The sequence below is a fragment of the Mobula hypostoma genome, chromosome 14 (genome assembly GCF_963921235.1).
Source record: "Mobula hypostoma chromosome 14, sMobHyp1.1, whole genome shotgun sequence".
Classification (NCBI taxonomy): Eukaryota; Metazoa; Chordata; class Chondrichthyes; order Myliobatiformes; family Myliobatidae; genus Mobula; species Mobula hypostoma.
The window spans coordinates 46,510,180-46,533,255 of NC_086110.1; the positions used below are offsets into that span (position 1 = coordinate 46,510,180).

General features: G+C 43.7%; 1 protein-coding gene across 5 annotated transcripts in view; it reads right to left on the reverse strand.

The window, feature by feature from the left end:
- piezo1 (piezo type mechanosensitive ion channel component 1 (Er blood group)) overlaps window positions 1-23,076 on the reverse strand; it is a 312,347-nt gene that overhangs the window by 91,862 nt on the left and 197,409 nt on the right. For all 5 annotated transcript variants that reach the window (XM_063067069.1, XM_063067071.1, XM_063067068.1 and 2 more), the window contains exons 9-13: window positions 20,660-20,752; window positions 19,442-19,523; window positions 17,076-17,182; window positions 8,393-8,653; window positions 4,614-4,719 (exon numbers count right to left, since the gene is read on the reverse strand). In XM_063067069.1, the coding sequence (XP_062923139.1) occupies window positions 4,614-4,719; window positions 8,393-8,653; window positions 17,076-17,182; window positions 19,442-19,523; window positions 20,660-20,752 (649 nt within the window). The remainder of the gene's footprint in view (window positions 1-4,613; window positions 4,720-8,392; window positions 8,654-17,075; window positions 17,183-19,441; window positions 19,524-20,659; window positions 20,753-23,076) is intronic.

The following is a 23,076-nucleotide window of genomic DNA, read 5'->3' on the forward strand; positions in this document are numbered from 1 at the left end:
CTCTTTTGCCACAGCCACTTGTTGTGAGCATATCAGACACACAGGTTTGCCGTTCACCTCACAGAAGAAAAAAACGATCTTTCCAATTATCATTGAATATCTGACCTTCGATGTCAACTTTTCTTCTCTAGGAAAGCATTTTGAACCACAGCAGCAAACAGTCTCAGCCTTGCTACAGGTGTTACTTACCTGAGTACTCTGTGTGTTTATACTGTGTCTGACGACGTAAGTGGGGCCCTGGTGGTCTTCAGTGCAGGGTGGTAGGTGCTTCTGTACAGTGGGCAGTTAACCGCCGCTGATTGTTTTCTAAGTACACACAACAAGCTGCCAGTGCAGCAGGCGGCACAGACAGGGGTGGGAGAGAGAGTGGCTGCCGTACAGGTACATAATAAATACCTGGAAGTATGATATGGTAGCTATTAGTGAAACATGGATACAGGAGGGGTGTGATTGGCAACTAAATATTTCTGGATTTAATTGCTTCAGGTGTGATAGAATTGGAGGGACAAGAGGGGAAGGTGTTGCATTGCTTGTCAGAGAAAATATTACAGCAGTGCTCTGGCAGGCTAGATTAGAGGGCTCGTCTAGGGAAGCTATTTGGGTGGAATTGAGGAATGGGAAAGGTGTAGTAACGCTTATAGTGGTGTATTATAGACCACCTAATGGGGAGTGAGAATTGGAGGAGCAAATTTGTAAGGACAAGTCTCACCAATATACAGGAGGCCACACTGGGAGGACCAGATACAGTATATGACCCCAACGCACTCTCACAGATGAAGTGTTGACTCACCTGGAAGGACTGTTTGGAGCCCTGAATGGTAGTGAGGGGGGAGGTGTAGGGGCAAGTTTTAGTTTCAATATAATTATGGAGAAGGATAGGTCTGGACCCAGGGTTGCGATTTTTGATTGGAGAAAGGATAACTTTGAGGAGATAAGAAAGGATTTAGAAGGAGTGGATTGGGACAATTTGTTTTATGGGAAGAATGTAACAGAGAAATGGAGGTCATTTAAAGGTGAAATTTTGAGGGTACAGAGCCTTTATGTTCCTGTTAGGTTGAAAGGAAAGGTTAAAAGTTTGAGAGAGCCATGGTTTTCAAGGGATATTGGAAACTTGGTTTGGAAAAGGAGAGATATCTACAGTAAATATAGGCAGCATGGAGTAAATGAGGTGCTCGAGGAATATAAAGAATGTAAAAAGAATCCTAAGAAAGAAATTAGAAAAGCTAAAAGAAGATATGAGCGCAAACACCGGGAATTCTGCAGATGCTGGAAATTCAAGCAACACACATCAAAGTTGCTGATGAACACAGCAGGCCAGGCAGCATCTCTAGGAAGAGGTACAGTCGACGTTTCCGGCCAAGGCCCTTCGTCAGGACTAACTGAAAGAAGAGCTAGTAAGAGATTTGAAAGTGGGAGGGGGAGGGGGAGATCCAAAATGTTAGGAGAAGACAGGAGGGGGAGGGATGGAAGATATGAGATTGCTTTGGCAAGTAAGGTGTAAATAAATCCAAAGGGTTTCTACAGTTATATTAATAGCAAAAGGATAGTGAGGGATAAAATTGGTCCCTTAGAGAATCAGAGTGGACAGCTATGTGTAGAGCCAAAAGAGATGGGAGAGATTCTGAACAATTTCTTTTCTTCGGTATTCACTAAGGAGAAGGATATTGAATTGTGTAAGGTAAAGGAAACAGGTAGGGAAGTGATGGAAACTATGATGATTAGAAGGAGTACTGGAGCTTTTAAGGAATATAAAAGTGGATAAGTCTCTGAGTCCTGACAGGATATTCCCCAGGACCTTGAGGGAAGTTAGTGTGGAAATAGTAGGGGCTCTGACAGAAATATTTCAGATGTCATTAGAAACGGGGATGGTGCCGGAGGATTGGTGTATTGCTCATGTTGTTTCATTCTTTAAAAAGGGTTCTAAGAGTAAACCTAGCAATTATCGGCCTGTGAGTTTGATGTCAGTGGTGGGTAAATTGATGGGAAGTATTCTTAGAGACGGTATATATAATTATCTGGATAGACAGGATCTAATTAGGAACAGTCAACATGGATTTATGCGTGGAAGGTCATGTTTGACAAATCTTACTGAATTTTTGGAAGAGGTTACTAGGAAAGTTGACAAGGGTAAAGCGGTGGATGTTGTCTATAAGGACCTCAGTAAGGCCTTTGACAAGGTTCCACACGGAAGGTTAGTTAGGAAGGTTCAATTGTTAGGTATTAATATTGAAGTAGTAAAATGGATTCAGCAGTGGCTGGATGGGAGACGCCAGAGAGTAGTTGTGGATAACTGTTTGTCAGATTGGAGGCCGGTGACAAGTGGTGTGCCTCAGGGATCTGTACTGGGTCCAATGTTGTTTGTCATATACATTAATGATCTGGATGATGGGGTAATAAATTTGATGAGTACGTATGCAGATAATACTAAGATAGGTGGAGTTGTGGATAATGAAGCAGGTTTTTAAAGCTTGCAGAGAGATTTAGGCCAGTTAGAAAAGTGGGCTGAAAGATGGCAGATGGAGTTTAATGCTGAAAAATATGAGGTGCTACATTTTGGTAGGACTGATCAAAATAGGACATACATGGTAAATGGTAGGGCACTGAAGAATGCAGTGGAACAGAGGGATCTAGGAGTAATGGTGCATAGTTCCCTGAAGATGGAATCTCATGTGGATAGGGTGGTGAAGAAAGCTTTTGGTATGCTGGCCTTTATAAATCAGAGCATTGAGTATATGAGTTGGGATGTAATGTTGAAATTGTACAAGGCATTGGTGAGGCCAAATTTGGAGTATTGTGTACAGTTTTGGTCACCGAATTATAGGAAAGATGTCAACAAAATAGAGAGAGTACAGAGAAGTAGAATGTTACCTGGGTTTCATCACCTAAGTTAAAGAGAAAGGTTGAACAAATTGGATCTTTATTCTTTGGAACGTAGAAGGTTGAGGGGGGACTTGATAGAGGTATTTAAAATTATGAGGGTGATAGAGTTGACGTGGATAGGCTTTTTCCATTGAGAGTGGGGGAGATTCAAAGAATTCAATTAATTCAATCATTAATGATTTAGATGAAGGGATTAAAAGTAACATTAGCAAATTTGCAGATGACACAAAGCTGGGTGGCAGTGTGAAATGTGAGGAGGATATTATGAGAATGCAGGGTGACTTGGACAGGTTGGGTGAGTGGGCAGATGCATGGCAGATGCAGTTTAATGTGGATAAATGTGTGGTTATCTACTTTGGTGGTAAGAACAGGAAGGCAGATTATTATCTAAATGGAGTCAAGTTAGGAAAAGGGGAAGTACAACGAGATCTAGGTGTCCCTGTTCATCAGTCACTGAAAGCAAGCATGCAAGTACAGCAGGCAGTGAAGAAAGCTAATGGCATGTTGGCCTTCATAACAAGGGGAGTTAAGCATAGGAGCAAAGAGGTCCTTCAGCAGTTGTACAGGGCCCTGGTGAGACCACACCTGGAGTATTGTGTACAGTTTTCGTCTCCAAATTTGAGGAAGGACATTCTAGCTATTCAGAGAGTGCAGCGTAGGTCCACAAGGTTAATTCCCGGGATGGTGGGACTGTCATATGTTGAAAGATTGGAGCGACTGGGCTTGTATACACTGGAATTTAGAAGGATGAGAGGGGATCTGATTGAAACATAAGATTATTAAGGGATTGGACACGCTGGAGGCAGGAAACATGTTCCCGATGTTGGGGGAGTCCAGAACCAGAGGTCACAGTTTAAGAATAAGGGGTAAATCTTTTAGAACGGAGTTGAGGAAAAACTTTTTCACACAGAGGGTTATGGTTCTGTAGAATGCTCTGCCTCAGAAGGCAGTGGAGGCCAATTCTCTGGATTCTTTCAAGAAAGAGTTAGATAGAGCTCTTAAAGATAGCGGAGTCAAGGGATATGGGGAGAAGGCAGGGAAAGGGTACTGATGGTGGATGATCAGCCACAGTGAATGGTGGTGCTGGCTCGAAGGGCCGAATGGCCTAATCCTGCACCTATTGTCTGTTGTCTGAGGACATGAGTTGAGAGTTAAAGGGCAAAAGTTTAGGGGTAACATGAGGGGGAACTTCTTTACTTAGAGTGCGGTAGCTGTGTGGAACGAGCTTCCAGCAGAAGTGGTTGAGGCAGGATCGATGTTGTCATTTAAAGTTAAATTGGACAGCTATATGGACAGGAAAGGAATGGAGGGTTATGGGCTGAGTGCAGGTCAGTGGGACTAGGTGAGAGTAAGAGTTTGGCACGGACTAGAAGGGCTGAGATGGCCTATTTCCGTGCTGTAATTGTTAAATGGTTATATGGTTAAATGGTCGTGAATATACTTTTTTTTTCCCTCAAATCATCCTGCGGGTCAGATTGGACCCCTTCGCGGGCCAGTAGTTTGACACCCCTGATTTAGGCCCTCTAGTTTGCTTATCACTATCTCTTTAGTGACAGTGATCCTATCGAGGTCCTCAAGCTTTTCAAGCTTTCCAAACTTCTATTTTTTGAACGTTTGCCCCAGCCCCTGGATTCTAGTTTCTCTAAGGTCAGCAACTTATTTCAGCCAGATAGGAATTGCAGCCACATCTCTTCCAGATCTACAATTTGATTGCAAAAATATCCATCACTCACCTGCCTCGGGAACAGTTACTTCTTTCAGCGGGACCTCTTTCCGCTTCAAGCATTTTTCTTTTACAAACTGGCGCAATAAGAGCCAAAATGTGAGTGTGTACAATAGCTGAGGATAAAATGAGATGAAATCATTGGCATACATAGCTTCAGCTAAAGGACGTAGTCATTTTTAAATGCATACAGAGCAAACAAAATTATTTTTGTAAAAGACAACAATTGAAATTTGTTTTCTGATAGAGGAACCAACTAGAGAACAGGCCATTCTAGACTGGATATTGAGCAATGAGGAAGGGTTAGTTAGCAATCTTGTCGTGCGAGGCCCCTTGGGTAAGAATGACCATAATATAGTGGAATTCTTCATTAAGATGGAGAGTGAAATAGTTAATTCAGAAACAAAGGCTCTGAACTTCAAGAAGGGTAACTTTGAAGGTATGAGACGTGAATTAGCTAAGATAGACTGGCAAATGGTACTTAAAGGGCTGACGGTGGATATGCAATGGCAAGCATTTAAAGATCTCATGGATGAACTACAACAATTGTTCATCCCAGTTTGGCAAAAGAATAAATCAAGGAAGGTAGTGCACCCGTGGCTGACAAGAGAAATTAGGGATAGTATCAATTCCAAAGAAGAAACATACAAATTAGCCAGAAAAAGTGGCTCACCTGAGGACTGGGAGAAATTCAGAGTTCAGCAGAGGAGGACAAAGGGCTTAATTAGAAAAGATAAAAAAGATTATGAGAGAAAGCTGGCAGGGAACATAAAAACTGACTGTAAAAGCTTTTATAAATATGTGAAAAGAAAAAGATTGGTTAAGACAAATGTAGGTCCGTTACAGTCAGAAACAAGTGAATTGATCATGGGGAACAAGGACATGGCAGACCAATTGAATAACTACTTAGGTTCTGTCTTCACTAAGGAGGACATAAATAATCTTCCGGAAATAGTAGGAGACAGAGGGTCCAGTGAGATGGAGGAACTGAGGGAAATACATGTTAGTAGGGAAGTGGTGTTGGGTAAACTGAAGGGATTAAAGGCAGATAAATCCCCAGGGCCAGATGGTCTGCATCCCAGAGTGCTTAAGGAAGTAGCCCAAGAAATAGTGGATGCATTAGTGATAATTTTTCAAAACTCTTTAGATTCTGGATTAGTTCCTGAGGATTGGAGGGTGGCTACTGTAACCCCGCTTTTTAAAAAAGGAGGGAGAGAGAAACCGGGGAATTATAGACTGGTAAGCCTGACATCGGTGGTGGGGAAACTGCTGGAGTCAGTTATCAAAGATGTGATAACAGCACATTTGGAAAGCGGTGAAATTATCGGACAAAGTCAGCATGGATTTGTGAAAGGAAAATCATGTCTGACGGATCTCATAGAAATTTTTGAGGATGTAATTAGTAGAGTGGATAGGGGAGAACCAGTGCATGTGGTATATTTGGATTTTCAAAAGGCTTTTGACAAGGTCCAACACAGGAGATTAGTGTGCAAACTTAAGCATACGGTATTGGGGGTAAGGTATTGATGTGGATAGAGAATTGGTTGGCAGATAGGAAGCAAAGAGTGGGAATAAACAGGACTTTTTCAGAATGGCAGGCAGTGACTAGTGGGGTACCGCAAGGCTCAGTGCTGGGACCCCAGTTGTTTAGAATATATATTAATGACTTAGACGAGGGAATTAAATGCAGCATCTCCAAGTTTGCGGATGACACAAAGCTGGGCGGCAGTGTTAGCTGTGAGGAGGATGCTAAGAGGATGCAGGGTGACTTGGATAGGTTAGGTGAGTGGGCAAATTCATGGCAGATGCAAATTAATGTGGATAAATGTGAGGTTATCAACTTTGGTGGCAAGAAAAGGAAAACAGATTATTATCTGAACGGCAGCCAATTAGGTAAAGGGGAGGTGCAACGAGACCTGGGTGTCATTGTACACCAGTCATTGAAAGTGGGCATGCAGGTACAGCAGGTGGTGAAAAAGGCAAATGGTATGCTGGCATTCATAGCAAGAGGATTCGAGTACAGGAGCAGGGAGGTACTACTGCAGTTGTACAAGGGCTTGGTGAAACCACACCTGGAGTATTGTGTGCAGTTTTGGTCCCCTAATTTGAGGAAAGACATTCTTGCCATAGAGGGAGTACAAAGAAGGTTCACCAGATTGGTTCCTGGGGTGGCAGGACTTTCATATGATGAAAGACTGGATCGACTAGGCTTATACTCTCTGGAATTTAGAAGATTGAGGGATGATCTTATTGAAACGTATAAAATTCTAAAGGGATTGGACAGGCTAGATGCAGGAAGATTGTTCCCGATGTTGGGGAAGTTCAGAACGAGAGGTCACAGTTTGAGGATAAAGGGGGAGCCTTTTAGGACCGAGATGAGGAAAAACTTCTTCACACAGAGAGTGGTGAATCTGTGGAATTCTCTGCCACAGGAAACAGTGGAGGCCAGTTCATTGGCTATATTTAAGAGGGAGTTAGATGGCCCTTGTGGCTAAAGGGATCGGGGGTATGGAGAGAAGGCAGGTACAGGGTTCTGAGTTGGATGATCAGCCATGATCATACTGAATGGCGGTGCAGGCTGGAAGGGCCGAATGGCCTACTCCTGCACCTATTTTCTAGTTTCTATGTTTATCTTCAGTGGTTTGTTCTAAAAAACCGTCAAGAGAGCAAGATTGTGTTTGTTCAGAGGCAAAGTGGCTTAACTGTTAGCCCAAGCTAACTTGGGTCAGATTTTGGAGCTCTTGAGACACCAAGGCAAATAAGGAAAAGAAGACAAGCATTGACAAGGTTGGTTTTAAATGAAGTTGTGAAGAATGAGGAGACGGGCTTCAAGAGTACAATGCATACTAACCAGGAGGCACAGTTGTCAATGGTGGGCAGAAAGGATGTGATGAGGCACAGATGCCCGGATCCAGGGAAAAGAGCCTCCTGGTACTGGAGCAGATTATGAAGACAGGGAGCGGGTAATAACATGAGTAAATTGGACAGAAGATTGAGAATTTAAAGCGTAAGTGTTGGGAGGGCAGGGCGGGTTCTTGAAAGGTCAGGGAAGTGGCATTAAGGGGGAAGGCAGCCATGTTCTGGATGAGGTGAACCACACAAATACTGGAGTTTGAGAACCTACCCAGGAGTGTGCTGCAATAATCAGACCTGAAGGTCACAAAAGGATGAATGATTGCAGGCAAAGGTTCGGGGAAAACAGGCATTGCGATAGATTGAGGAAGAAGTCTAAGACTCAGTGTGAGCGTGAGATGAGGACTGAGTGCGCGGACAGGCTACCTCACCCAGAGGCAATGAGCATGAAAGATACCATTAGTGGTTTGTTATGACCTAATTAATGCTTGGGTCGGCTGGTGGTGTAGTGGCACCAGCACTGGACTTTGAGGCGGATGGTCCAGAGTTCGAATCCAGCTGAGACCCAACCTGGGCAGCAGCAGTATCTGTGCAGAAGAAAGGTCTGGCCATTGTATTTTGCCACGAAAACCCCATGGACAACTGCACTATCCATAGGGTCGCCAGGAGTCCACAACAACAACAATTATGTTTAATGAGGAAACTGTATGTTCACCAAAGGCTGCATGTGAATCAACCGCCTTTCATTATTTCATTCATCCACAGGATGTGGGCACCGCTGGCAAGCTCACTTACATTCCTTGTCTCTAACCGCTCATCATTAACCAGAGATAACGTGCCAGCTCAAGAATGGGCTGGCAAGGGGTCGCCTGTAAAAGGCCATCAAACTGACACCCCTCCAGTAAACATATCTATCTGAGCAATGAAAAGACTGACCATCACACCGAGGCTCAGACAGTGATGCTCCTTGTGGACTAAACCCAGCTGAGTCAGAACGACAAATCCTATTTTGGTTGGAAGTTCTTCGGTGAGCTCCATTCCCCAGACATACTGCACGCTGCAGAGCATGATGCCATAGAGCAGAATGAATGGAGAACAGACCATGGCAAGCTGTCGTCGACTACGGACAATCCAGATAAGGCAAGCCCAAATCAGAAGTACAAAGGTTAACCAGCTGTGAAATGTAATGCTCCAAACCTGGAAAAGGAGAACATAAAAACACTTTAAAAATAACACAGATTGCATGTAAAACTTTATCTCCAAATTACTTTGAGGAATGGTATAAAAAATGCCCTACTTAAGGCATTTCCATTTTAAAGGTATTCACTGTCACTTAGGACTCAATGACCTAAAAATCTGATTGGTCCAAAATCAGACACATGTACACTTCAATCTTGTATGTTCTACCTCAGGACACACACAGTAATTGTATTCTTACTTGTTACCTGGATAAGTCAAGCAGCCATTATTTAATGTCCTATTTGTTATCAGCATAACAGCTTCAGTAACTGAATATGAAGCTCTCTGAACACTTACAGGTGACCATTGTCTCTGTAAAGGGGGGTGCAATAATGTCCCAGACAGGTAGAAATATACCATACTGGTATCCCCAGTTTGGGATTTAAATCCACAACCTTCTGAGGGAAGAATGCCATCAGTAAATCATGGTGCCCGACAATATTAGAGATGTTGGGCAGGATTTGTTCACGGCATGGTTTAGTTTTCCCATAAGACATAGGAGCAGAATTAGGCCAGTTGGACAATTGCGTCTTCTCTGCCATTCTATCATAGCTGATTTATTATCCCACTCAACCCCATTCTCCTGCCTTATTCCCAGCAACCTATCAACCTCCGCTTTGAATAGACTCAATAACTCTCCCCCCATACCTGTCCACCTGTCCATGACAATGAATTTCATAGATTCACCACCCTCTGGCTAAAGAAATTCCGTCTCAACTCTGTTCGAAATGGACGTCACTCTACTCTGAGGCTGTGCCCTCTGGTCCGAGACTCACCTAGGAAAGGAAATATCCTCTCCACCTACATTCCATCTAGGCCTTTCAATATTCGATAGGTTTCAAAGAACTACCCCCCCCCCACCCCATCTTCATTCTTCTAAATTCCAGTGAGTACAGGCCCAGAGGCATCAACCACTCCTCACACATTAACCCTTTCATTCCTGGAATCATTCTCACAAACGTACCCTGGACCCCCTCCAATGCCAACACAGCTTTTCTTAGATAAGGGACCCAAAACTGCTCACAACACTCCAGCTATGGGCTGACCAATGCCTTATGAAGCCCAGCATTATACCTTTGCTCTTATATTCTGGTCCCCTCAAAATTATTGTTATCATTACATTTACTGTCCTTACTATTGACTCATCTGCAAGTTAATATTTAGGGAAGCCTGCACAAGGACTCCCAAGTCCCTTTGCACCTCTGATTTTTGAATTTCCTCCCCATTTAGAGAATAGTCTATGCCTTTACTTCCTCAACCAAAGTGCATGACCATACACTTCTCTGAACTATATTCCATCTGCCACTTCTTTGCCCATTCTCCCGATCCTCCCATGTCTTTCTGAAGACTCCTTGCTTTCTCAGCATTAACTGACCCTCACCTATCTTTATATTGTCTGCAAACTTGGCCACAAAGCCATCAATTTTGTCATCCAAACTATTGACATGTAATGTGAAAAGAAGTGGTCCCAATACCGACCCCTGCAAATCATCATGAGTCACTGATAGCCAACCAGAATAGGCTCCCCTAATTCCCATAATTTGCCTCCCGCTGGTCAGCCAATCTTCTATCCATGCTGGTATCTCTCCTGAAATACCATGGGCTCTTAACTTGTTAAGCAGCCTCATGTGCGGCACTTTGCCAAAAGGCCTTCTGAATATCCAAGTCTGTTATTTCCTCAAACAATTCCAACAGATTTGTCAGTCAACATTTTCCCCAAAGGAAACCATGCTGACTTTAGTCTACTTCATCGTGTTCTTCCAAGCACCTTGAAATCTGATCCTTAATAACGGACTTCAACATCTTCCCAACCACTGAAGTCAGGCTAATTGACCTATAATTTCCTTTCTTCTGCCTCCGTCCCTTCCTTAAGAGTGGAGTGACATTTGCAATTTTCCAGTCCCCTGGAACCCAGAATCTAGTGATTCTTGAAAGATCATTACGACTGCCTCCACAGCTACCTCTGTTAGAGCACTGGATGTAGTCCTGGTGGTCCAGATGACTTATCTACCTTCAGACCTTTCAGGTTCCCAAGCAAGCTTCCCTTAGTAATAGCAACTACACTCACTTCTGTTCCCTGACACTCTAAAATTTCAGGCATACTGCTAGTGCCTTCCACAGTGAAAACTACACAAAATACTTACTGTGTTTTTCCACTATTTGTTTGTCCCCCCGTTACGATCTCTTCAGCATCATTTTCCAACAGTCTAATATTCACCCTTGCCTGTCTTTTACTCTTTATATATCTATAAAAACTTTTGGTATTCTCTTTGATATTACTGGTGAGCTTACCTTCATATTCCATCTTTTCTCTCTTTATGACTTTTTTAAAATTATCCTCCAACTTGCTACTAGCTTTAGCTCTATTAGATGACCTCTCTTTTGCTTTTATGCTCCCCTAATATATTCCTCTCTCACCTTACAAACTCTTACTGTAAAACTGCAATTGCTCCATTCTGAAACATTTGTCTCTTTGGACATTTGTCCCTGGTATTTCAGGTGTTGAAGACGTGAACATAACTTGCCTTTTAAAAGCAACCCTTCCAAGTGATCAAGAAAAACTTGATCCAGAGTGCTGTCCCAGACACCAACGAGAGCAGGCTAGGGTCACCCACCACTGCAGTAACTTACACTCGACAACTTCATGCCAAAGAAACAACTTTATCCCAAACTTCAAAACTGTTATGTACATACAGAGGCGTTTTACAACCCGTACAGCATGGCAGGGACCCTAAATACAAAGCCCACCAGAAGTAAAAAGAATGGAAGTAAAACCCCCCATTATCCTAATTAATATTAACTTACTTTTAATAATGCTCACATTACAACACTCCACCCCCTTTAAAATCCAACATTCCCCAAATGTAAAAACTAGGAAATAAAAACTGTGGTGTTATTAACTTGCGTACCCGTGAAAACTTATACTAGTATCGCAGCAACAGTTTATCAACACAAAACAAATGGAAAACATGACAGATTCAACATTCAATCTAACAACAACAAAAAAGAACTGTCCTGTCAAAGATTCAGTCTGTCAGGAGGTTTAAGAGTGTGCTGTGATCTACGCACTACCCCCGGTGACCCAGCAGGCACCGCTGGTGATGGTGTTTTAGGTAGGTCTGGTGTTGGGGGCATGAGAGGGGTCTGTGTGTCTGCATGAGAATGTCCATCCTCTTCAGGGGACCCCGACCCCTCTGCCAGCATCTCGCCCTCTGGTAAAGTCACTGGCGGACATGCTTCCCCCATAGTCTGACTCAGAAATGGAAACTCCATGGAACTGTCCGCCTCTGAGCCGGTATCATGACGCAGGCACATATGGTCCTGATGTCTGCAGAAAACACGCCCATCTGTCAGCTTAACAACATAGGAGACGGGACCACTCTGCTTAAGAATAACCCCAGGCAGCCATTGCTGATTGTTTCTCACATAGACATTGTCATCCGGTTTTAACTGCCTCTCTCGCGCATGTTGATCATGTCCCTCCTTCTGCTTTTCCTGCTTTCTCTCCACTTTCGCCTTCATGTCCGGGCGCAGCTGGTCCAATCTTGACTTGGTCCTACGCCCCATCAGCATCTCTGCTGGAGTGCGGGCAGTCATAGTCTGTGACGTGAGGCAGTATTTAAACAGGAAACGTGAAAGCCGAATGCTAAGAGAGTCACCTGTCATCCACTTCAGGCCTTCCTCCACTGTCTGAACAGCCCGCTCAGCCCAACCATTGGAGGCTGGGTGGAAAGGGGCCGTCCGAATGTGATGAATGCCATTCTGCTGCATGAACTCACTGGTGAACGTCGGGCCATTATCAGTGACCAGAGTGTCAGGCAACCTGTGGACCGCAAACACTTGCCTGAGTTTGTCTATGGTTGAAGGGGCTGTGATGTTGCTCATGATGTGAGCTTCGATCCATTTAGAATTCACATCTACCATTACAAGAAACATCTGCCCCATAAAAGGGCCAGCAAAGTCCAAATGTAGCCTAGACCAGGGGTGGCCTGGCCACTCCCATGGGTGCAAAGGAGCTGGTGATGGCATATTCTGATTAGTCTGACATTGCATGCATGATTTTACCTTGTTCTCCAAATCCTGATCCATTCCTGGCCACCAAACATAGGATCTTGCAAGGCTTTTCATTCGAGACACTCCTGGGTGAGCCTCATGAATTTCCTCCATAATCTGTGAACGGCCAGGGGGAGGCACAATGACCCTCACCCCCCAGAATATGCAGCCATCCTGCTGACAGAGTTCTGTCTTGCATTTGGCATAAAGCCTCAGTTCCTCTCCTTCCACGACTCTGGGCCAACCTTGCAAAAGAGAAGTCTTGATTTGGGACAGGACTGGGTCCCTCTCTGTCCACTGCCTGATCTGGGTCACCTTTACAGGTGTCTCTAACAGCCTCTCCAATGAAAACACAGTCTCTGGAGGCACATATGGAGTAACAGGTGTCTCAGGTAAAGGTAGTCGACTCAGTGCATCAGCATTTGCATTGTCCCCACCCGCTCTGTACACTATAGTGTACTGGAAGGCTGACAATGTAAGAGCCCAACACTGTATCCTGGCTGAGGCTAGCGGTGGAATGCATCTAGTCTTACTGAACAGGCTCATCAGTGGTTTATGGTCCGTATAAGTTGTAAATACGTGTCCATAAAGGTACTGATGAAAGTGTTTGACTGCAAAAACAATGGCCAGACCTTCTTTGTCTAGCTGTGAATCTCCCTTCTCAGCAGCTGTCAGGGTACGTGAAGCAAAACCAATAGGCTTCTCTGAACGGTCCTCCATTACATGTGAGAGAACTGCCCCGACTCCATAGGGCAAGGCATCGCATGCAAGGGTGATCTCCTTGTCTGGGTCATAGTGAACAAGCAGCTTCGCTGAGTGGAGGAGTTCTTTCACTTCCTTGAAAGCTTTCTCCTGCTCTTCACCCCACTGCCACTTAGTGTCATTGTGAAGCAACTTATACAGTGGGGTCAAAACCTTTGAGAGGTCAGGAAGAAACTTGCCATAATAATTCACCATGCCCAAAAATGATCTGAGTTCCGTGACGATCTTAGGGCTTGGGGGCCTCCTTAATAGCTCTCACTTTGTCCTCCACAGGACAAAGCCCCTCACCTGTGATTTTGTGTCCCAGATAGGTGACACTTGATGCCAGGAACACACATTTTCCGCATTTCAATCACAGCCCTGCATCTGAGAGCCTCTACAGCACCCGTTCTACATTAGCCAGATGCTCCACCTCCGTAGCCCCCGTGATCAAAATATCATCAAGGTACACTGTTACGTGCGGAATCCCCTGCAGCAAAGTGACCATTGTCCTTTGGAAAATGGCAGGGCTGGACGACACTCCAAACACCAGGCGATTGTACTTGAATAATCCCTTGTGCGTATTAATGGTAACATACCGCTTTGAATCCTCGTCGAGCAGCATCTGTTGGTAGGCATGGCTCATGTTTAGCTTTGTGAACAGCTTACCCCCTGACAGGGTCGCAAACAGGTCATCCACCCGTGGCAATGGGTGCTCCTCCAGCCGAGAGACCTGATTCACCGTAAGCTTATAATCCCCACATATCCTCACCGTTTTGTCTGCCTTCAAAACTGGAACAATGGGAGTCACCCACCTTGAAAACTGGACGGGCTCAATAATGCCCAGCCTCTGTAAATGTTCCAGCTCCTCCTCAACTTTGCCTTTCATGGCTTAGGGCACCGGCCTGGGCTTAAAAAAACATGGCGTGGCCTCAGGGTCGACATGGAGTTCCACTGTCACGCCCTTCAGTGTTCCCAGCTCGTCCCTGAAAACATCACTGTACCGCTGTAGAATGTCCTCCGTCATCTGTGCATACTTAATTTCATGCCAGATTAGCCGGATTTTGCGAAGCCAATTGCGACCCAAAAGACTGGGCCCCCTGCCCTTAGCTATCACTAACCTGGCTTCAGCCTTCTGACCCCCAGCTGAAATGTCCACGTATAACACCCCTAAATGAGGTATGGGCTGCCAGTATAGGTCCTAAGTTTGAGCTTTGATGGTCTAATGGGAGGCAGGTTGGACCCCCATGTCCTCCTGTAGGTCTCTTCACTAATGACCGATGCAGTAGCCCCTGAATCAATCTCAAACTTAACATCCTTTCCCCTGACAGTGACTGTGGCATAATATGGTTCAGGTGGTTCCTCATCTGTTTCCACTCCAAACATGTTGTAAGCACACGCTGCCTCTTCATCTGCTTCTTCTAGGTGGTGTGTGGCTGCCTGAGCCTGTCGAGCTTTCCCCCGCCCAGGCTTAATCTTACCCTTTGAACTTCTGTATCTTTTAGCTAAATATCCCTTTTTGCTACAAGTATGGCAGACAGTGTCTTTGTATTTGCAATCATTTGTATAGTGCGTCCCTCCACACCGGAAACATTCCACCCGCTTTGCCTGTTTACCAGTCTCCCTCCTGACTTGGTGCACTGCCGCCGACTGCGACCCCCCATGTCCTTTCTGGATATTCTTGACATTATTAGCAGCCATCTCCATGCCTTGGGCAATCTCTAAGGCTTTCTTGAAAGTCAGTGTTGGGGTTTCCCCGAACAGGTGGTGTTGTATGTTGTCATTATTAATGCGGCATACCAATCTATCACGGAACATGTCTTCCAACACCGCTCCGAAATCACAATGCTCCGACAGCTGCCGAAGCTCGGCCACGAAATTGGCCACAGACTGACCTGGCTTCCTGAAACAGCTGTGAAACTTACACCGTTGGACCATCACAGAAGGTTTCAGATTGTAGTGGTTCCCCACGAGCTTGACCAGTTCGTCATATGGAATATCCCCCAGTTTCCGCGGTGTGGCTAAATTCCTTATTAGCTTGTAAGTCTTTGCCCCACACACACTGAGGAGAATAAAGTGCTTCTTAGCCTCCTTAGTAATTCCGTTTGCACAGAAAAAGTGTCCCAACCTTTCCTCATACTCCGGCCAGTCCTCATTTCCTTCCAGAAATTCACCGATATTTCCAAACGTCGCCATCTGAAACGCGATGCTCCCGTTTGAAAAACATGCCAGTACGTTCACAAAACCAGTTCACCTCGTCGCCAAAAATATGTAGTAACTTCTACTTTGAAAAAGGCACACTCGACAACTTCATGCTAAAGAAACAACTTTATCTCGAACTCCAAAACCGTGATGTATATACAGAGGCTTTTACAACCCGTACCGCATGACGGGCACACTATATACAGAGCAGACCCGAAGTAAAGAGAACGGAAGTAGACCCCCCCCATTCCTAATTAGTATTAACTTACTTTTAATAATGCTCACATTACAACCACCACAAGTGTGGGAGGGGGAGGGGAGTGGAGTGCAAACCAGCCTGACAGGGGGAGACAGCAGGCTGATAAAACCCAGCAAAAAGCTCATGGAGTTACCAAAGGAAATGGGCAGCCCAACGGTACCACGTGCACACCACAATACATGGAGACTACCTCCAGCTTGTGCCAAAGCTTCAGACTGAAAACAGAAGCTATTCTGTCCGATAGGCACCTCATGGGTCACCAGGACTTCACGCACACAGCTGGAACCACGGTCAGACCTGAGGGGCTCAGACTGCTACCACAAGACACTCCACAGACACTTTTCACTCGAAGTCCACTGCCTCTTTTTTGTAGAGGTCATGGAATCAGTCTCTGAAGTTAGAAAATCAGAACAAAACCAAACAATAATTCTTGTATAGTAAACAGACGGACAATGTGCTCCTTGTGTTCAAAATATTGGTGACTGCCATGGTAGTTTTGTCATTTCTTTTATGGGCAGTGATTTAAACAAATGAAATGTTTGAGACTTTATATTCAATGAACCAGCAAATTAAAAAGTAATGTGGGAACTAGGGTTTTGTGAGTTGAAAGAGAGAGTAGTGATTAGGAAAAATTATCTGGAAACGCAGCATGGGTGAGTGGGAAGGGAGCCTGAGAACAGGAGGCCCAATTAGTAGGAAGGGAGCAAATATTTCTGAGTGAGACTGATCCCGATCCATTGGGATTTCAGAACCGAGGATATGAAAGTTTTACTGTAGCAATACGTCTCTAAATACAGTAACTTTCTTTACATCTGATTGAACGTCTTTAAACAAAGCTCTTCTTCATTGGTTAAAGTATACTTGGCAAGAAATAGACAGCTTATAAAACTGAATGAAATACGTTATGGCCTGGGGATTAACCTGCAGAGGTTAGTGACACACCAGACCAGAAGGAAATCAGGCTGAGGAAATGGGAGAGCAGCTGACAGGGTGGAAGTGAAAGACGAGGGGAGTGGAATCAGTCAGCAGTAGATTAGTTACTTTTCAATATTATAAGCATCATTAGCATCCTGTTAAATAAGCAAATTGCAATTAAAATATCAGAAAACACCAAACAGTCCTCACCATCATAATGATGAGTGTGCAGATATAGCTTTGCTGCATGATCACGTGCCCAAGGCCATGGAGTGGTGAAAGAGAGCTTCTAGGTGCAAGTGTGGTAGTGTGGTCTACTGCAGAGAACAAACAAAAAGAACAGGTAAATCTTTATTTAACTACCATCCATAAGCAACAAAGAATATTTCTGCTCGACATAGAATGAGCCAGTGACTAGCAGCATTTCCAAAAAGCATGATGTTAATCATTAACACTTTTAATAGACTCAGCCCTACGCTTTCACATTTTATTAAAATGTATCAGTTTATTTTATTCTTTTTAATTGATCGAGATACAACGCGGAGTAGGCCCTTTCAGCCCCTTGATCTACACCGCTTAGCAAACCCTGATGTAATGCCAGCCTAATCACGGGACAATTTACAATGAGCAATTAATCTTCCAACTGGTATTGGAATGTCAACTGGACTGTGGGAGGAAACCAAAGCAGGCAGAGGAAACCCACACCGTCACAGGGAGAACATACAAACTCCTTCAGGCAGTGGCGGAATTGAACCCGGGTCGCTGGAACCGTAAAGCAGTGTTCTAACCACTACACTATTGTGCTGCCCCCATGAACACAGTGTACAAGAATGGAGAGAGGTCCTTAGCCACCAAATCCTTGCCAACCATCAAGCAATTATATTAATCCTTCAACTTCATCCAAGACCTACTGGGTAGGTTAATTGGTCATTGTAAATTATCCTGTGACTAGGTTAGGGTTAAATTAGGGTAATCGGGGGTTGCTGGGCAGCGTGGCTCCCCAAAAGCCGGAAGGGCCTATTCCGCACTGTATCTGTAAATAAATAAATGAACAAGTAGATAAATAACTAGATTTTATTCCCCCATATTCCCACCAACTCACCTCGGATTCGACCACTTACTTAAACACATGTAATAGCGTATATTGTCCAACCTGCATGTGTTCGGGAAGGACATTCAGTCACAGGAAGACACAGATTTAGCAGTGGTCAGAAGTGAACACAGGTCACTGGAGCTGTGGGGCTCAGCTGTATTGGCCACACTGCTTTGTTCATGAATAATGGGTTTGCTGTAATATGACCAAAGGCCAGGGAGACAAGGCTGCACTCCACTTAGAAACTGTTTTCCAGCAACCACTTACCATTCCAGTGAACAGGTCACGTACAAGGAGTGCACCAACTAAACAACATACAGTCAATGCTAATGATCTTAAATAAATAAACCGCTGACAGTACAAGTACAAATCATTGCACTGTGTGCAAATGAGTAAGTTCAGCTGAAATCCATTTGGTACCACTTGGCTATTTCTCGATATTCCGGAGTATTTAAGTGCCGGTAAAGTATCATTGGAAAGATCATTCATGCCCCAATAAAATCTACTTTCCAGGTCAAGGTAAGTTTATTATCAAACTGCACCATACATCACCATATACTATCTCGGGGTTGATTTCTTGCAGGCACCTTGAAATTGTTTAAAATTTTTCAGATTTATCTATAAATATTCATCTTATAAAATAGTTCATTCCATCACCCACAATGCGTCTATACTACAGATGGTCAGGGCTCTCAGCCTTACTTTAGTGGTAACCCACGGAGAACTCTGGGACCCTGTTAAGCAGTGTAATTCTAGGTAATATCCTACCATCCGAACTAGTAAATAACTCTGTGTTAAAAGGACAGGTCTGACATTATATCCCAAAACCCTGATCTGGGATTTAAACTGTAAGCAAATCTTAATTTGTATGGACATGCCTGGGTAATTTCCCACTTTTGGGCTGGTGGCCTTGGTAAATGTCCGTATTGCAGCTACATTAAAACAACATGAGAAGGAAACGTGACATGTTCAAAGACAAGGGTTTGTGGGTTACATCCAGGATGTTACCTGGCTTCAGTGCACTTTAAGAATCTAATTCTCTTGACTGTTTCTGTGAGTTTTGGTGCAAGTCTGTGATGACGGGGGTCTCAAAAAGGAGGCACAAGTTGATTTACTTTGCGTTTCTGGTTGAAGATGTTTTCATACCCTTCAGCTTTGTTTATGTTTCTGTATTTGCAACGTGGGTTTGCCATCATGGAGAGAGGCTGCCCACAGAGCTTCTCTGCTGGCTGGAGATCGACTGTTGTACAGGGCACAATTCCGTCTTTTGAAGCTCGCATGGTTCTGTTTAAATCATGTTGAATCCAAATCCCTACATACCTGTTATAAACTCAAGAAGCACAACGTTCACCGAAATACATGTACGTCTAGCTGAAAACATAAGCACATTATTCCTCTCGATTGCTATTTTTTAATTAACATGCCTATTACCCACAATAATTATGTCAGATTCATCCATGCTTTAAATCAAATTCTAACTTACAGGAGTCAACTGCATTTGGTTGCTGTGATCCACTGATGACATGTACAGTGTAGTTGTCTCCTTCACCGTGTTGCAACATTAGCTAGAAATCACCAGAAACAACATACTTCAGGAATCAGTGAAGCTGAGTAACTCTGTACTGCACAATACTCGAGTGTGTATACCTCTTAACAGAAGCTATTACAGTGATTACATTTCTCATAATGTTTGGCTTCCGGCCACAGACAGGGAGTTAGACCAGGCACCAAGCACAGATTAGCACTTCCCACATCGTAAAGGAACAAAATGCCAGATATCAGGGATTAAATTAGAAATTGCTGGCAAGAGGTCGGGCAGCTTCCAACGGGAGAGAAACAGCTTGCGCAACGCTCGCAAAATGCTGGAAGAAATCAGCAGGTCAGGCAGCATCTATGGAGGAGAATATACATCCCTCCCAGCTTCTTACATCATCCCCACTCCCCAACCACCCACCTCCCCCTTCACCTGGTCTCACCTACCACAGGTAAGCTTGTGCTTCTTCCCTTCCCCCACCTTATTCTGGCTTCTGCCCCCTTCCTTTCCAGTTCTGTTGAAGTTTCTTGGCCCAAAACTCCGGCTATTTAATTCCCCTCCATAGCTGCTGCCTGACTAGTTGGGTTCCTCCAGTATTTTGTGGGTGTTGCTCAAGGCTTTCAGCATCTGCAAAAACCCTTGTGTATTCAAACAGAGTCTACACGTCAGGTCAATGACCAGTCAAAAGCACCTGTTTATACACAAATCAGAGGTGGTCCTGAGGTTCCTTCACATCCAATCTCACCAGTTAAATACTGTGTTGCACCCAAAGCATAAACAGAAAGTGCTAACAACAGGCCTTCAACTTTAAACATTACTATTTTTGTTTTTCAAACCTCAGTCTTATTACTCAGTTTTTTTACATAGGCTAAAAACTATCATATTAGCATCTGCTAGATATTTTATGGGCAATGGTTCAAACATTCCATCTTAATTCTAATTTCTATGCACAGATATGCAGTATTGGGGATTAGCTGTGTAATGATTCCCTATTTGTGATAAGCAGTTAAGAAACGAACAGCTGAGGAACTGGTCAGAGAAACAAACTGCATAATGTTCAGTTTTAACTCTTTTATGTATTTAGTTGTGGCTATTAACCAATGAATGTGGGAGGTTAAGGGATCTAATCCACTAAGAGCAGTTTTGTTGAGCAACAGCATCGCTTACTTTAGCTTCATTTTCAGTTTCATTCCGTTTCATTGACCAACGCTCCAAATCCACTAGTTCAACTTCTTCGTCATTTTTCTGCATTATATCCTTCTGAAATTAAACAAAAGCAGGTTGTTCACACCAGCTGCTCATGCACATTGATAATTATCACATTGTTTTCCAAACATATTACAGAATCTAATCTATCAGTAAAAAAGAGAATTAACACAGAATGAATGAAATGCTGCTTTTCCACAAGGCCCAGCTGAAAATGCAGGTGATTACTCCAGGCCAATAGTTAGCTTTCACTCAAAACCACCAAAAATAAAACATCATTTCATCAAATTCATTATGTTTGCTGTACGCAAACTGACTGCGGTGTTTTCTACATTACAACACTGACTAGACTTCAGAAGCACAGAGCAATCTGACTGACTGAAGTGGTGGTTCTAAATGGTATGAAACTAAAGGGCCAAATACATTCCCTATCTGGTCCCTCAACCTTATACACCTTGTGGCTGTTATATTGAATGCGATCCCATTCATTGAGAAGGGTTGTTGACCTTCATTAGGAAGATAATCAAAGCTAATTCTTACCCTCCACCACTAGGCTCTATAATGAGTCAACCTCTAGCTGGGGAAGTGATGACCCCCCCCCCACCTCCACTGTTAGACTGTTTATGGTAACTTTTTTTTATTCTTTCTACTTCTCTTCTACAAACATTTGTAATATTTATATCTGTACACTTATAATGCTACTGTGACACTGCAATTTCCTTCGGGATCAATAAAGTATCTATCTATCAACTTCCATCTCCTCTTAAAAATGCTAATACTGCATTAATTTTGAATATACACCAGTTAAATATGTTCACAGGCTTTTTAAAGAAATCTTTAAATTTTAAAATAGAATAAAAAGCTCCTATATTTTTCAATTTTTTAAATATACTTCCTAATAATTTAGAATCACTGCAGAAGGACTTCAGTGGCGAGACCTCAAGGAGGTTAACCATACTGGTGCGGAAACTACAAGAGGGGAACATGAGGTGCAGCTGGACGGAGGATGATCCAGCTTGTATTTCATGGGTTGTGAAGCATCATGAGACATACGGAAAGGCACCATATAAAGCCAAGTCTTCTTTAAGTGAAAAGTACCTGATATGACACTCAAAACAATTGTGTCACAATTTACAGACAAACGTAATTGATACACCACACCAGAATTAAAGGACTTTGCTCCAGTTAGAGTGTGAGGGTACTTAGTTAGCAATTCTCCATTTTTAATCCCATACAAAATCCACTGGAATCTTTGTTCAAAGTTAAAAGTAAATTTATTATGTATATGCGGCCGTATACATCCTGAGATTTGTTTTTTTGCGGGCATACTCAGTAAATCCAAGAAACACAATAGAATCAATGAAGGACCACACCCAACAAGACAAATGGCCAATGTGCAAATACAAAAGTCAAAAAAGAAATAATAATAATAAATAAATCAGCAATAAATATCAAGAACATGAGATGAGGAGTCCTTAGGTTGTGGGAACAGTTCAGTGATGAGATGAATGAAGTTATCTCCACTGGTCCAGGAGCCTGATGGCTGAGGGGTAATAACTGTTCCTGAACCTGGTGGTGTGGGTCCTGAGGCTCCTGTACCTTCTCCCTGATGGCAACACTGAGGAGAGCGTGGCCTGGGTGGTGGGAGGTCCCTGATGATGGATGCAGCTTTTCTGTGACAGCGCTCTACATAGACATCCTCAGTGATGGGTAGGGCTTTACCCATGATGAACTGGGCTGTACCCACTACTTCTTGTAGGACTTCCCACACAAGGGCAATGCTGTTTCTATACCAGCCCATGATGCAACCAGCCAATATACTCTCCACCTGACATCTAGAGAAGTTTGTCAAAGTTTCAGATGTCATGCCAAATCTTTGCAAACTTCTAAGGAAGTAGAAGCACTATCATGCTTTCTTCGTAATTGCACTTATATGCTGGGCCGAGGACAGACCCTCTGAAATGATAACAGTGACAAACTTAAAAGTTGCCGACCCTCTCCACCTCCAGTCCTCCGGGGAAGAATAGCTCATGGACCTCTGGTTTTCTTTCCTTGAAGTCAATAACTAGCTCCTTGGTCTTGCCGACATTGAGTGAGACATTGTTGTCCTGGCACCACTCACCAAGATTTTCAGTCTCCTCCTATATGCTGATTCGTCACCACTTTTGATTTGGCCTACGACAGTAGTGTTGTCAGCAAACTTAAATATGGCACTAGAACTGTGCTTAGCCTCACATTTATAAGTCCCTGCCTAGCGTGTCGCACCAGACAGTCAGCCATTCTTGTCTGGCGTGTAGTGTCAGGATTGGTCTCCTTTCGGATTTACCGGGTCACGATATGAACGTTCCTGACTCGACCCTTGTTCTTTACAAGGCCGA